General features: G+C 39.4%; 1 protein-coding gene across 2 annotated transcripts in view; it reads right to left on the reverse strand.

Annotated features, from left to right (window-relative positions):
- The window catches only part of adka (adenosine kinase a), a 191696-nt gene that overhangs the window by 15698 nt on the left and 158301 nt on the right, over positions 1–17697 (reverse strand). For both annotated transcript variants that reach the window (XM_073873265.1, XM_073873266.1), the window contains exons 8-9: positions 12920–12955; positions 1762–1879 (exon numbers count right to left, since the gene is read on the reverse strand). In XM_073873265.1, the coding sequence (XP_073729366.1) occupies positions 1762–1879; positions 12920–12955 (154 nt within the window). The remainder of the gene's footprint in view (positions 1–1761; positions 1880–12919; positions 12956–17697) is intronic.

A 17697-nucleotide genomic window follows, 5' to 3' on the forward strand; every position in this document is an offset into this window, starting at 1 on the left:
TAAACTAAGCCTGGGCGAACAAAAAAAAACTGCTGGGGCGCCCCAGATAACACGTTAGCAGCGTCGTACGTCACGCGCGTCACTGCAGTCAAGTGACTTTAGTCTTGCGCATGCGCTTCACAACAGATGCGGAAGAGAAGACAATGCTCAATAAAGTCGTAATTTTTGTTATTTTTGGACCAAAATGTATTTTTGATGCTTCAACACATTCTAACTGACCCACTGATGTCACATGGACTACTTTGATTATGTTTTTATTACCATATTTTCCGGACTATAAGTCACGTTTTTTTCATATTTTGGCAGGTGCTGCGTCTTATTCTCAGGAGCGCCTTGTAAGTCTGTATTCATTAATTTTGACATTTATAAGGCAAGAGAAACCATTATCGTCTACAGCCGCAAGTGTCCGCTATATGCTGCGCCAGTATTTATGCAATTCAGTGATGTTGAATGACGAGTCTACGAACATGATGCTCGTTGGCTTGTTCGGTTAATTTATTCTCTTCAGCCTTCCAGGTATGTTCTGTATGCTATTGTTTATCGTGTAAATAACTGATAATGTTACGATTACGTACGAACATCTATTCAGCCTGCTGTTCTGTGTGCAATTTTTTAGTTGAATAACTTGCCTCTCCAGATGAAATGTGCGTTCTTCGGGGCAGATTTTGTGAAATAATTTTATAAATACATGCCACGTATAGTCCACTATGACTTATTTATGTTATTTCGTCTGACTGATGCATTTTTGATTGGTGCGACTTATACTAGAAATACGGTACCTTTCTGGACATGGACAGTACCGTACGTAGATTTTCAATGGAGAGTCAAAAAGCTCTCGGACTAAATATAAAACATCTTAAACTGTGTTTAGAAGATGAACGGAGGTCTTACAAGTTTGGAACGACATGAGGGTGAGTCATTGATGACATTATTCTCATTTTTTGGGTGAACTATCCCTTTAAAACACCAAGACTGCCAGCAACTAGTCCGGACACACACATACACTTTGAGAAGCATAAAGCATCTAATTCTGTCCAGGTACGGACTAAAGTTTATATAATTACGTGGTGTGTTTACCCGTGACTCAGTTTATCCTCAGGATAATGTCCAATTCTCAATAGAATTCTTGTAGGAACACTGTGAAATTCAATGACTCAAAATACAAAAGGCAATAAAAGCCGAATTATCCCGAACAAATGGAATTTAGCAGAGACCGGGCACTGGTGGACTGTAAAGTGAAGAATGCCGTTCTGGCAGGTGCAAAATAAGAACAGAGGAGAGGAGTACATGTAGTTCAGCCTATCCCTTTACATTCCTTTCAACATCAAACCCCGTCGGCTTAATCAGCTACAACTGTTATGCGTTTTCCACTATTCAGTTAAACTTATTCGCTCCACAGAAAGATCCCCCAGCACTCAGTTACCATAGCAATGTGACTGCTACAGCCCTTTGGATTCAAATTCTGCATCTGAGAGATAGGAGGTCATTGCCAAGGGCGAATTCATTTCACACCGAGCAACATCGAAAGCCGCCAGAGAGAACGGCATTCTATTCTTAAGATGACCTTGTTTCAGGCTATTCACTAATGTTTACAGAGGAAATCTATCAACAGCATTCCAACTGTAAATAACTAAAAGTGTGAAAGCATATTAGATGTTTCTTTTGTGCCTTCTGGGGGTCCTCTTATTTCTTTTAAGCCTGATATGAAAGCAGTGACTATAAAAACTTCATTTTAAATAGATAAAAAAATCGAACCCCACACATCTTTGGTCATTACGGTCCCTTCTTTGCCCTGGGTAAAGACAACAACTCTTTGCCTTTTCTTGTTCTCTTTGGGTAAGCTTTGGGCCTTCTCAGCAATCTCCTCAAGCTTTTCCGTCTGCGGAGAGAAAATAAACAGATTTTGAAATACAGAGGTCACAAAGCAAATATTAGGATTTTCAGATTATATCACATTGATAAGCAGCACTAGTGTTGTGCGATAGTGAGATCGCCGATACACGATAGTACCGCTGGCAGGGCAATAGTTTAATCATTTATGACAAGCCACTGGATTGGTGGACAAAGAACAGAAGCTGATTTACTCTAAGGGCATCTGGCAACACTATCACGACTGCAACCTTCTTAAACATGATGCCATTAATGCGAACACGTCATTTATGCACAGGCGCTGTGAAATTTCTTGCGTGCCGGGGGAGGGAACAACTCAATCACTGGTTTTAAACGCCTGCGTGCATAACAACCTCTCTACTGCAAGGAAATGTCAAAACCATGCGCATTATAAGTTCAGGTGTGAGGAGTCCAAGCTGCGCGCATTAGCCTACAAGCTCTCTCGCGCAAAGAGAAACCTACAAGCTCACTTGTGTAGGGAAAAGCACGCAGTGTGTGTTGGTGTCGCAAGTGTGGGAATGTTAATGTGAATGATAACAATAGCATAATACTTAGAGCTGTAACAATTAATCGCACAAATGCGCGTTTTCTCAATGAATACATTTTAATGAATAACACATCCAAAAGCCAGAGGGCGCTCTCGTGCAGAAACTCCAATTGTGCCACAGTACTTTTACAAACACTATTCCAGGAAATGTCTATAAGAATATTTATATCGCCGTTCTTCACATTGTTTCAGGTATTTTAATGATAATAAAGTATATTTTTTATGATTTTGTTTAACGAGTGTTGCTTTTTTAAATGCACATTATAAACGATTTAGGCTCATAATGATTTTAGATTGATAAGGACTTCTTACTGACCAAAATGGCGTAGTACACGCACAAGCTGCGCATGAAACACAGAATCGCAGCTTTGCGATTTCAGACAGGTCTTTTTAATGGGACACGCGATTTATCGTCACAGCCCTAATAATAATAATAATTTAAAATTATAATGAGTAAACTTGCCGACTATCGTCATAGGTTCGCTAGCGGCCATATGTCTGACGATAGTATCGTCTATCAGCATAACTATAAACAGCACATCAAATGTTGCACTTAGTAAAACCTGCATTTATCTTACGTACTAAACTTGTGACTTAGTGTAAACTACATCTCACTTAGAATAGCTGTGGAAAGGCGGATGCTAAATGTCACTTGAACATATATAAATGAGTCATGTATTCATCGTAATGATATGTTTCAAATGCTAACAGGTACTACACTCCATGGCTTAAAAGCAATATATGGATGCATTCAGTCTTCTGGCCTTGGAACAACTGTAATCACGTTTGCAGTATGTTGAAAAAAACATTTAAAACAATAAAAAAACTTTGTTAGACCAACAGTTGTCTATAACAGTAGAGCCAATGCTTGAATGAACAAGCTGAAATGCAAAAAAACCCACAAAACAGCTGTGAGCTGCTGCGGTGATACATATGTAAGATCTTGCTATCATATAAACACATCTTCAAATGATGGAGGGGGAAATGCAGCTAAATTTTTGGTTTGGAGAAGCCTATTGCTTGAAAAAATACAGACATTCATTTTAAATAGGGCTATAAATTTGTTGTATATTTAATTCAAAGAAACAGCAAGTGTCTAATGCTGCGTTTACACCAACCGCGGTAGAGGCGTGAAGCGCGAGTGATTTCAATGTTAAGTCAATTTGAAGACGCGTTGACGTGCGTCAGGAGGTCCCGCTGTGCGGAAAACGCGTTTCCGCCTCATTTGCGCGTGAAGCATTTCGCGCGAATGGTGCTTTTTTTGCATTTTGCGGTTCATGCGAATTTGCGGCTGACGCCCGAGTAGAAAAATTTGAACTTTGACAGAATTTCGCGCCACGTTAAACAATCAGGAGCCTGCTTGATGCTGTGGTGGCAGCCCTGCCCGGAGTCACTCACTCAACCAACGCTTAATATTGTCCGTAAGCAGTCACCCGGAGCTATACGACACAAGTTCTTATTTCTATAGAGGAGACAGGAATAAAAAGGACCTCGCTTGGAAGAGTGTCAGTGAGGACTTTGGCCAATCTGGTAAGTTGTAATACACACTTCACTTTTGAGTCACGTAACGTTTATCGACCCGCGCAATTTATTTTCCCCCTATAGTAAGGTTACCAAATACAAAATAACTCTCTTGATAAATGCACAATCAACATCAGTCATCTTGCAAACAGACAACCACATAGCATTTGCCCCTCCCACAAGAAGCGGATTTTGCCTCTTACGCGCGTCAAATGCTTGCTTTTTCCGCGCATCTACTTCGCTCTACACGCGCAAATGCATTCAAACTGTTCAGGCGGCAAACTAGACGCAGTAGACACGATTTTGATGCCTGAAATGCGGTTGGTGTAAACTCAGCATAAAGCCATAATATCTATTCAAAGCTTTCACTGCAACAATAATATAATGTGTTAAACAGTAATGACTTGAAGACTTTCCATGCATTGATCCAAACATATAGATATTTTGACTGTCAGATACAGGAGTTCAGTTCAAGGGCAAATGCAGTTGCAAATAGCAGTCAAACATACCCAAACACAATAATACATACACAGTAAGAGGAAAAACAACAGTGGACGTCTGGGAGATGTTGTAGCAGAAAGACTTCAGCTCAGAATATTGTGCTGGAATAAGACACAGCAGCGGTGAAAGGACGTGCAGAATTGTTTATTTGCCAACTTCCTCAGCCTTTCCTCATGTGAATCCAGACAGGGAGTTGGCCTATATTTTTCCCCAGTAGAAAAGTGCCAGTATAGACTGGTAGCAGTCAGTCATGTTAAATACCTGTACTACATTTTAAGACTTCTTTTGTGCTGCCCAGCTTATTTGTTTGTCCAGTACAGTCTGCGGTTTATATGGACTCCAAGCAACCTGTAGGATTACACCACTTCCATGTTTTCTCCCTGGAGCCCTGTAAACCTCTTCCTGCTGGTAAAATAGTCTATGATTTAGGAGATTGTGGAGGCGTTCACAGGTATCGCGCTGAGTTGGTTATCAAGTCGGAAAGATATGATTGTGTTGAGGGCACGAGAGAAGTCAAAGAACACGACACCCGATAGAGGTGCCAACTTTGACTGGGCGGGAGTGTGCAGCATGTAGATCAGAGCATGTCTCCACTTATGTAGGCAAACTTCAGTGGGGTCCAGATGGTCTGGAAGGTTGAAGCCTTTTCAAGATCAGCCTCTACAAGGTCTTCATGGCAGGATTTTCACCCATGAAAGAATAGTTCACCTAAATCCTTTGAATGGCCTTGAATATGACCTGTATTTACTACTTTATTTATATATTTGTACTGAGCATCTATATATCTATATCTATCTATCTATCTATATATCTATGTCTATCTCTATCTATATAAAGACATGGCTGCAGCAGGCCCAGCTTCCTCATCACCAAAGAGTTTCAATATTTTTCATATTTAAAACTTGACACTTCTGTAGTTACATTGTGTACTAAGATCGACGGAAAAATTAAAGTTGCGATTTTCTAGGCAGATATGGCTAGGAACTATACTCTCATTCTGGCATAATTATCAAGGACTTTGCTGCCGTAACATGACTGCAGAAGGCGCAATGATATTACGCAGCGCCTGAAAATAGTCCCCAGCTATTGAAAGTTACCAAGGGGACAATTTTCGGGCGCTGCGTAATATCATTGCACCTAATTATCAAGGACTTTGCTGCCGTAACATGACTGCAGAAAGCGCAACGATATTACGCAGCGCCTGAAAATAGTCCCCAGCTATTGAAAGTTACCAAGGGGACAATTTTCGGGCGCTGCGTAATATCATTGCACCTGCTGCACCCATGGTACGGTAGCAAAGTCCTTGATTATTACACCAGAATGAGAGTATAGTTCCTAGCCATATCAGCCTATAAAATCGCAACTTTAAATTTTCTGTCGGTCTTAGTGCACAATGTAACTACAGAAGAGTCAAGTTTTAAACAGGAAAAATATTGAAACTCTTTGGTTATTTTTTTAGCACAATGCTAATGGTCTAATCAGATTCAATGGATTATGCTAAGCTATGCTAAAAGTGGTACCGCCAGACCCGGAGATCAGCTGAATGGATTCCAAAACGATAAAAAAATCAAATGTTTAACTTTAGGGGAGCTGGAAAATTAGCATATTTTCCAAAAAAGTGGAGTTTCCCTTAAATCTGATATATACATAAAAACGTTAAGGGGCTGTTAACACAAAATTAAAACTGAAAACCTCTTATTCATTTGGGCCATTCATTTATATGACAATAGCATTTTGGGAGCCTGAGAACAACAGCTTTCAAAGTGCAAGTTTGAAAACAACACAACAATCGTCTCTGTATAAACTACAAATACGCAAATTCGTGGAAACTGATGTTGCGCATTACGTGTTCAGACATTGTGTGCCTGGCATGCACAATACAGCCTTTTAGTCGCTTTGAGCATCCGTGTGAACAGGGATCATTTCAACAACAACAAAGTTGAGCCTAACCTGAACGATAGTGCCTGCTTTGGGTTTGGAGAAATTGTATGAGATCATCTGCACTTCCTAGCCCTCACACCTCCCAGCTGGCACCGGACAGAAGGAGCTGGGGGTGTATATGGGTGGTGCTGGTGGTGGTTGGGGGGACTCAAGGTTTGAGTGCTGGTGGTTCGATACCCTCCCCCTATCCCCAGTCACACAAAGCCCCAGTCAGAGAGGCTGAAGCACTGCAACCCTGCCAAAGCTTTGAGTCTGTCACATGTCCACTAGTCCCCCTGCCAAAACCATCCTAGAGAGGCTGCTTGGCCACGGCAGCCACCGGCCCTTGACAGTTTTGTTAATGGCGAGGAGCACCGTGTCCCACACAGGCCCAGCTGCCTCATCACCTCTGCTTCCCTCCTGCACCTCCACACACAACCTAAAGGCTTCACTTTCCTGCTGTCCGGCCAATTTCAATCAGCACCGTAAAGAAACCGATTGAATCAGCTTACCACAGCATTCCCCTTTCAAGATATTGCCACAGTTGAGCATTATTGACTTCAGAGTGGGTTTACATTGCCAGACAGTTGTTTTTCGTATTTGCTTGTATTGGAAGCAACTCCGACTTAGTGATTCATGGATTTTACACAACTGAATCCAACAGCAAAACACTTGCTGTCAAACATCAGGCTGAATTCCACTAATGATCTGTATCTTAATTGAAACCAAACAAAAAGGTTTTGCTTGTTTTTTCGCTGCCAAGTGTAAAGCCACTTCATAAATATGGATGAAACCATTAATACAGTCTGCTTTGGGGAAGGTTAACAAACTGTTCCGACTGGAACCGACACCATTGTGTGGAGAATGCAAAATTAAGTAGATAATCACAACTGCTGCGGAAAACTAAACCACAGACAGTACGTGCCCAAGGCGAGACCCAGGAAGCAGGCAAGTATTAATTCCGAGGTGTTTTTTTTTCATCTGAACCAAGGGCTCAATAAAAAGTTATTGTTTTACAGTATCAGCTGACTGGCGATTGTAAATCTGTCAGTAGCTCATGGTATCCTATGACAAGAGGTGGCCGGTGTATATGTGTGTTACTATCCCATCATTATTTCTATCAAACACATGATAGCCATGAGAGAGTGTAGCTACACATGTTCACGAAACACATAATCGGCAGGAGGGGGGCGGCTATACGAGCACCTATGGAGTCATATACACAGAGCATATTTGCATGGAACGTTTCTGTTAGCTCCATTAAACTTGAACTTCGTCCCTCGCAAATTCAGATTAAATGTCTGACGTGCTCGGGAAGCATTACTCATTCATAATTTACTCTCTTTTCCTGGCCTTGAACAATGCAAATCAGAAATGCAAAAACCCTTTGTGTCAACCGGCATTTTTCCTGAAGAGCGAGTTAAGACAGGAGGTGTTTCATTACAGACGTAAGGGAGTCGGAGGCAGAGATGTATGCAAAGCAACTAGCAAGGCGCTTGTAAAAGCCGAAGAGTCTGTTATATGTATTCAGCGTACACCAATAGCCCATTGAAAAACAGATGTTTAGTTGGAATGCGAGGACCCTGAGCTCTGAATAAAAGCCCTCGGCAGCCGCTGCCTACTAACTTCTTTATACGTACACTTTATATGTATCTCCTCGCTGGAACATCTGCTATCACAGTTTGTGTTTAACCCTGCTTGCCATTTCAATTATGATTACAGTGTATGGCTGTGACTTATTAGGATGCAAGGCTTCATTAGCAGAACTAGAACAGCAGAACACCTCTGCAGCTTCATTACATTAATCATTCGCTTCTAAAGAGTCATTTCATTTCGGGAGCTTTTTCTGGGATGGGTTAGATAGGGAAGAGTTTGTCGAGAGGAGGGGACTTCCAGAAAGAGACATTTGGGGTATATAAATGAGCTTTTCCATCTCACTCTCAGGGCACTTATCTCCGCAAAGCTATCTGCTGGTCTGAATACATACATGTATATACACCCGAGGGACCAAGAGCAGCTCACACGCCGTTCACTTTGATCTGAATATCAACTGTCAGAGCTCCTCTCATAATTAACCCATCAAGACGCATCACAACCGGATCCTTCAGACCAGACAGAGAAAGGCAAGAGCCCTTCTGGGAATAAAGAGGCTTTCCATATCCACACTCTCTCCTGCAGACAGGTGCTGCGGTTGGGGTGGAGGGACTCTTAGGAGCAGCTGTTGTGGGATGCACGCTCCCACGTTGCAGTTTCCTCTATCGGCGCTAACTTGCTCCAGCTAAATTGCGTAGGGGGCTTTTAATCACTTCCCCAAACACAGCCTCTAATCACCACTAAAAGGTTGATCGTTCCCAAGGAGAAGAGAAGGGAGAGGCGTTGTGGGACTCTACAGAGGTGCTAATGGAGAAGTTAATACTGCGACTGGATTTCAGGGCTTGTTGAAGGCAATTTGTCACAGAGAATTTAAAAGCGAGAAGAGTCAAGTCTATGGTTTAAAGGTGCCGCTTGGACTCATCAGCAAACACTGTTGGCTTATCGAGTAACACTTTACAATAGGAGACACAGATAATCATGTATCAGGACTTGTATTGGAATACAAAAAAGCCAAATCTGTGGCTAAGGGTTAGCACTTCATTAGTTCCTGATTAGCCAGTGCTTTTATTCACCATTAGTTCACAATGAAGCATGTATTAGTTCAGGTAGGGATGCACCAATGTATCTGCCTATAATCAGCAATTTTAAAAAAGCTATTTTTACCCACTATCAAACATTGGCTGATTGTTTAAAAACAGATTATTGGCGCTTTTCCATTGCATAGTACCCTACGGTTTGGTTTGAGTCAGGTCGGGTCAGCTCACCTCACTTTGGCTTGGTTAGCTTTTCCATCGAGTTTAGTAACACTTCGGAGTGGGAGGGATTATAGGCGTGTCGTAGCGTCGGTCGACGTGCTTCGCTGAGCCTCATTTAAGTAGCATTTAAGCATATATGCGCATCGTGAATGTCCCGCCACAAACTTCAAGTCTGGAAAAAACTGTTATGATGCTCCTGATTCACAACATGTGAATTTTTTTCATCGTTAAAATGTAGTTTGGGAACTTATAGCAGAGCACAGCTGACAACAGGTTTACTCGAGAAAGCACAAGCTAGCATGAAGGTAAAGCTAATCTTTTACATTATAGCGATGACGCGGATAGTGACGATTCTCTCAGACTAATCAGTGATCTACAGTGTTTTCGCGTCACGTTTTGGTATCAGCTCGGGTCGCTTGGAACCCCCGACCGAGGGTGTTGGAACTACGTACTGCACCCAATGGAAAAGCTCCCAAAAGTAAGCGGACCCAAACCAAACCGTGGGGTACCCTTCAATGGAAAAGCGCCATATGATCAGGGTGCATTCTAAACACTTTAGAGATCATGCTGTGTGATTATTTTGAATTGAGTGACAATGACAGCAGTGTTGCAGATCTGCACCGTATTTTTCGGTCTATAAGTCAGGTGCGGCTTGTAAGTCATTATGAATTAATTTCAACATTTATGAGGCAAGAGACAACATTACAGTCTACAGCCATATGCTGCTTCTGTTTTTTTGTAATTCAATGAATTCAGTTACGTGAAATGACGAGTATGCGAACTTCACGCTAGTTGGCTTGTTCGGTTAATTTTGCCTATTTAACCTTCCAGGTAAGTTTTGTATGCTATGGTTTATCGTTTAAATAACTGATAATATTACTTTAACGTACAGACATCTATTCAGCTTGCTGAATTGTTCTGTCTGCTATTGTTTAGTTGAATAACTTGCCTTTCCAGATTAAATGTCTGTTCTTCGGCTTGGATTTTGTGAAATAATTTTCTAAATAAGCGCAAAGTATAGTCTACTGTGACTTGCATAAGTTATTTCATCTTAATGGCGCATTTTTCAATGATGTGGCTTATACTTCAGTGCGGCTTATAGTTCGGAAATTATGGTGTATAGGATTTCAAAACGTAACAATTTGAAACAATAAAGGAGTAAAAAGCAAAGTTATTAGTATCTATCAGCATCAGTAGATGTAATTCTAAAGGCCAAAGTATAGTAAATTTTTACATGTACACGGACTACGCTGATTATTTGTGTTCAATGTAGTAAAAGTTTACTTTTTATTGTCCTAAAGTGAAATGACTAGTGCTGTACTGGATATGTATGAATTTGATTTATATAAATTTGCACTAAAATGATTCACAATGTACCAGTGGCTGGATTGACTTCTGTAGACCACACAACCCTGAACTACATTACCCCAATCATGCCATCGACCGCCGTCTACTCTATAACCATGTTTGATTCATTTGATCAGAGGGGCGTGTAAAGAAGGATTTAAGCATTAAAAACCTTTAAGCAGGACAATAGCGCGAGCTTAATTAAGCTTAACCACAATATCCCGCTATTCATGAAAGCCGTAATGTAGCTGTCAGCGATTATCATAAGAGATGTTCTCTTTTAATAATCATGAAAGCAGGCGGAAAAACCCAGCCTTATTAGGGTGTTCAATTCTGTGTCCATATTAAAGCTAATAAAACAGCTCCTTCGTTGTAATCTGTAGGATGAACAGCAGCCAATAGAACATCAATTACCCTGCGGCAGATTCAACATCTAAGGGTATTTAAGTAAAACAGATGAGAGACGGATCACACTGTGAGGCAGATCTAATGCCGACTCGATACAGAGAGAAAATAACACACTCTTATCTACCTTCTTGAGATGTAAATTGATTTATTAACAAGGCATCTCTTTGAAGCGAGGGGAAATGGATTGATGCTAAGCAGATGTGTTTGATTTTCACTTCTATAAAGCAGTTTTTCACGAGATCTGTAGATCGGCATTCTTCTTTCTCACTTGTGAATGCTGCCACATTGTTTAACAGGTGAGGAAAATATTATTTTTACCAGAGGGCGGTATGTCTACTGATTTTTTTTTTTTTTTTCAGATAATCATCCAGTTTATTGGGTGTGTGTATTAAAGAATCGCCTTTGTGACTATGCACGGTAGACAATAATATTCAGTGCCTACAACCACAATAATGCATATTGTTCGGCTTTATTGTTTTATGATCCAACCCAAAAATAAAACCAATCCTATTTCGCTTCAGGTAAAGGGGGGCAGGTTTATTGCTGATAAATGAAGAGGGACTTTTCTGTGATGTTGAGGAAGGAAGTTTGGAGACCTGCTCATGTGGAAAATTAGCTGATGTGTGGAGGTGCCTCTGACTGTAGATCAGAAAAGTCTCAGACGACACAAACATTTCGATATGTTTGGCTCTGGAATTCAAACACGTTGAATTTTCTCAACCGCATCCATTCGGTCACTAAATGCCTAGATTATAGCTATACTGCTTTATTCTCTGTCGAGATATTTCTGAAACAAAAAATAAAGACTCATATGTCTAATATATCAAAGATTCCCTTTTCACAGAGCCTTAAATCAACACAACGTGTGTGAAATCAGTGAAGAGGTACTCTCAGTGTGTGACAGTGCTTGCCATTTATATATTTACACTGCGTGTTGCAAGCTCGCCCCCCCTTCTCTATCTCTCTGGCTCATGAACTGCTTCTCCCTCTCTCTCTCCTGCACTCTCTCTCTCTCTCTCTCTAACTTACTCTGCTGCCAGAATCTGCTTTGCATTCCAGTCACGTCGATCGCACCTTGAGTGATCCTGGAAGACAATTATTCATACTGAGACGAAACACATTCAGGCGGATAGCTCTGCATTTGAAAAAAGATAAGCCACTTCAATTATTTAAGCATACTGTTCCTAAACTCACATTTACTTTGCTTATGAATTCACACTTAGCAGCGATGGCGACCCCCCCCCTCCACCCCACGTACATTTGTGAATATGAGAGGAGAAACAGCACTATTACATTTGCATCTCTCTGCTATTCAGGGAGATAACTCAAATTATTTTGACACGTTATGTGCAAACAAGGCCAATCAGTGTTTCCACATTCAGAGACTAGAGGGAGAGGTGATCTAGTATTTATGAGGGGATGCGGCACGGTATAATTGAGGGTAATACCGCGGTGAATCCTCGGCGCAGTGTAATGAAGCTAACAAGGTGGGTTCTTCAACAAAGGCACCTGCCAGCCCTGCCCTGTACACCGGTACGATTTAAAGCAGCCCCTAAGGGTTTCTTTCACTCCTCCCAAGAGCCTTTTCAAAATTCAATAAATAACATCTGTAGGCGATGTTGGGTGCAGACCTGGGTGGAATGCGTCATAGCAAAAAAGGAGGGGGACGAGAGAGAGAGAGAGAATGTGTGAGAGTAGGGGAGAAAATGTGTTTGTGTGTGTGTATATAAGTGTGTGAGAAAGAGAGAGAGAGTGTGTGAGCTGGAGTGCTGGCTGAACAAAGAAACCATGACGACTGCCAGGTTGCTATGGCGACCACTGCAAGGGGCCAAGAGAGTATAATAGCACATCAATCACTGTCCGAAAAAGAACTTCATTATCAGCTGAAAAATAATCCTTTAGGATCTGTTTAGTGTGTGATCGTCCATACACTCACCTCGAAGCCCTGTTCTCGCGCAAACGCCGCGGCCTCCTGCAAAACAAAGCACAAATGCATCCTTCATTAATGACAGCTTAGTGTAGCAATGATATTATTTCATTTAGACCACCTTTCAAAGCCGTGCTTAAACTGTGTAGCACTGAAGCACATAATTTGTAATCTTTATTTCTTTCAAAAATAACAAAATACATTTTCAATTCCCTATGAAATACAATATTAAATTATAATATAGTGTAAGTGTATATTTCTTTACACATGTACGCACATTAAAGTCAAGCGCTTTTTTAATACCTAACCTTAACCGCACAATATTTTTTATCTATATTAAGTGAAAAATCAAAGTAGGTAGAGTAGATATTTAGGTTTTTATCGATTAGTCGATTAATCGGAAAAATAATCGTCTGATTAATCGATTATGAAAAAATAATTAGTTGCAGCTCTAATATTAAAATAGAGTATAACATAATGTAACATAATATTAGTGCTGGGCAAAGATTAATCGCGATTAATCGTATACAAAATAAAATAAATTATACAAGTGTGTGCTGTGTGTAATTATTATGTATATATAAATACACACATATTTAAAAAAAAACATTTACATGTGTATATTTATTTATATATATTATATATAAATGTTTAAATATACATAATAACTAGACACAGCACACACATATATATTATGCAAATCAACTTTTATTTTGTATGCGATTAATCGCGATTAATCTTTGCTTAGCACTAAAAGTGAAAATTCTAAGTAGGTAGAGTAGATTAATCGGAAAATGATTGTCTGAATAATAGATTATGAAAAAAATCATTAGCTACAGCCCTAATATTAAAATAGAGTATAACGTAATGTAACATAATATTAGTGCTGGGCAAAGATTAATCACAGTTAATCACATACAAAATAAAAGTGATTTTTAGCATATTACACAAGTGTGTGCTGTGTGTAATTATGATGTATATATAAATACACACACATTCACGTATGTATTTAAAAAACATTTACATGTGTATATATATTTATTTATATTTTTATATATTCTATATTATATATAAATTAAAAAATATATATATATAAATTTAAAAATTCTGAATTGTATATATGTATGTGATTGTGTTTAAATATACATAATAACTAGACAGAGCACACACATATATATTATGCAAAAATCTACTTTTATTTTGTATGCAATTAATTTTTGCTCAGCACTAAAAGTGAAAATTCTCAGTAGGTAGAGTAGATTAATCGGAAAATGATTGTCTGAATAACAGATTATGAAAAAATCGTTAGCTGCAGCCCTAATATTAAAATAGAGTATAACGTAATGTAACATAATATTAGTGCTGGGCAAAGATTAATCGCGGTTAATCACATACAAAATAAAAGTGATTTTTAGCATATTACACAAGTGTGTGCTGTGTGTAATTATGATGTATTTATAAATACACACACATTCACGTATGTATTTAAAAAAACATTTACATGTGTATATATATTTATTTATATTTTTATATATTCTATATTATATATAAATAAAATATATATATATATAAATAAAATAAATAAATTCTGAATTGTATATATGTATGTGAGTGTGTTTAACTATACATAATAACTAGACACAGCAGACACATATATATTATGTGAAAATCAACTTTTATTTTGTATGCGAATAATCGCAATTAATCTTTGCTTAGCACTAAAAGTGAAAATTCTAAGAAGGTAGAGTAGATTAATCGGAAAAATAATCGTCTGATTAATCGATTATGAAAATAATAATTAGTTGCATCCCTAATATTATAACATAGCATAACATAACGTAACATAATATATAACGAAACACACAACACCCCACAGAATTGTTAAAGTATTTTATTGGTTACACAATAGTTTAATAGTTTTATGTGCAGTGTTGCACATAAATACCACATAATCTGCAATATATTTGTAGGGAAGAGAGAGTGAGCTGATATGGGTTCAGATTTAGTGTAGACAAATAAACGGCTTTATTATTGTGTTCTTCTAGATAATAAAAGAGCTCTTTGAGGGTTAAAAGACTCCAATTATGTGTGCAGGGTTTTGCCCTTTGCTTGGCTGAATGACTCCAGGGACCAGTTGTGACAACCTCGGCCTTTAGAGAGGAAAGGGGGGAGGTTGGAAGGAACCAAGGCTTTGTGATGTAAGGGGCATAGGCCACCTACAGCCTGCCTGTCACAGCCGCTGCATAATAGACCCTAGACATGTACATTAATCTATAATACGCCATCTGACATCAATCAAACGCTCTGCGAACACCCAGACCTGGCATTTAGCAGTTTGTATGTGGTTGCAGTCACAAGATTTTTCACTTCAGGGTCACAGAGCTGCAGATATTACCGTGTTTGTGTTTAGCGCATGGAGGTCAAATGCTCCAAGGTTAATCTCTGTACCGTAAAGTTGGGGAAAAACTTCCCAACAGCGGTCCCCATAGAGATAACCCACCACCAGGTTTCATGACACCAATTACAGCTGAATGATCTGATAATGCAGCTATCCGGCAGCGAAGGTGAGCCACTCTTTTATTAAGAGTGATTAAGCAGAATTATTTCAAGATTAGCTCCAGGAATTAGCGTTAATGCAACCTCTCTGGAAAACTGTAACAGACAATCCTCACTAGCCTAGGCTATAAAACACTAGAAGAAGAAATGACAGCACGTTCCAAGACACTCGATTAGCACAAAATAATAATCATCACTTTCCTAAGCTCTCTGTGTGCCGTAATTATGAAAGGACAAAGATTAAAAGAGTGAATTTTGTACCTCACTACTATAGGTGACAATACAATGCTCAATATGGCTGCACTGGTGACAGATGTCCCGCCTTCCAGTTAAAATAACCAATCATCAAACGATAAAGACTAACGATTCTCTGGGGGAGGGGCTCTATACAGTCTGTACCCATGCTCAGTAGCTAAAACGACCTTGAACATAGGTGTATTTTAACGCAACTTGAGCTTAAGAAAGACAAGTTATGGTACAGTTGATGTCAGGCTTAATTGTTGATAGAAATATATTGTTTAATTGTGATTTTAGCACACAATTTTTTACGGTAACTGTCTTTCCCCTAGGGCTGGATAACAACTAATCGCAAGTAATCGTTTGCAGAATAAAAGTTTTTGTTTACATCATATACACTCATCTTAAGGATTATTAGGAACACCATACTAATACTGTGTTTGACCCCCTTTCGCCTTCAGAACTGCCTTAATTCTATGTGGCATTGATTCAACAAGGTGCTGAAAGCATTCTTTAGAAATGTTATCCCATATTGATAGGATAGCATTTTGCAGTTGATGGAGATTTGTGGGATGCATATCCAGGGCACAAAGCTCCCGTTCCACCAAATCCCAAAGATGCTCTATTGGGTTGAGATCTGGTGACTGTGGGGGCCATTTTAATACAGTGAACTCATTGTCATGTTCAAGAAACCAATTTGAAATGATTTGAGCTTTGTGACATGGTGCATTATCCTGCTGGAAGTGGCCATCCGAAGATGGGTACATGGTGGTCATAAAGGGATGGACATGGTCAGAAACAATGCTCAGGTAGGCGGTGGCATTTAAACAATGCCCAATTGGCACTAAGGGGCCTAAAGTGTGCCAAGAAAACATCCCCCACACCATTACACCACCACCTGCACAGTGGTAACAAGGCATGATGGATCCATGTTCTCATTTCTTTTTACGCTAAATTCTGACTCTACCATCTAAATGTCTCAACAGAAATCGAGACTCATCAGACCAGGAAACATTTTTCCAGTCTTCAACTGTCCAATTTTGGTGAGCTTGTGCAAATTGTAGCCTTTTTTTCCTATATGTAGTGAAGATGAGTGGTACCCGGTGTGGTCTTCTGCTGTTGTAGCCCATCCACCTCAAGGTTGTGCGTGTTGTGGCTTCACAAATGCTTTGCTGCATACCTCGGTTGTAACGAGTGGTTATTTCAGTCAAAGTTGCTCTTCTATCAGCTTGAATCCGTCGGCCCATTCTCCTCTGACCTCTAGCATCAAGAAGGCATTTTCGCCCACAGAACTGCTGCATACTGGATGTTCTTCCCTTTTCACACCATTCTTTGTAAACCCTAGAAATAGTTGTGCGTGAAAATCCCAGTAACTGAGCAGATTGTGAAATACTCAGACAGGCCCGTCTGGCACCAACAACCATGCCACGCTTAAAATTGCTTAAATCACCTTACTTTCCCATTCTGATATTCAGTTTGGAATTCAGGAGATTGCCAAGACCAGGACCACACCCCTAAATGCACTGAAGCAACTGCCATGTGATTGGTTGATTAGATAATTGCATTAATGAGAAATTGAACAGGTGTTCATAATAATCCTTTAGGTGAGTGTATGTGTGCATATTGTCTATAACAATTATGTATATATAAAAAACACACATGCATGTATATATTTTAAGAAAAAAAGTGTATATATTAAGTATTCATATTTCTATATAATTTAAATTATATATAAATATAAAAATGTATATACACATCGTTAATATTTCTTAAATATACACATGCATGTTTGTGTATTTATATATACAACTAATTATTATACACAATACACACACATATATGATGTAAACAAAAACTTTTATTCTGCAAATGATTAGTTGCTATGCAGCCCTACTTTCCCCATTCAAGTAGATAGGACTTTAGTCTTGCATGACTGCCCAGAGGCATTGCGAACATGGCATGACTTCCTTAAATAGACTTCGACACCACTAGCC

Source organism: Misgurnus anguillicaudatus, chromosome 11, assembly GCF_027580225.2.
Source record: "Misgurnus anguillicaudatus chromosome 11, ASM2758022v2, whole genome shotgun sequence".
NCBI classification, from domain to species: Eukaryota; Metazoa; Chordata; class Actinopteri; order Cypriniformes; family Cobitidae; genus Misgurnus; species Misgurnus anguillicaudatus.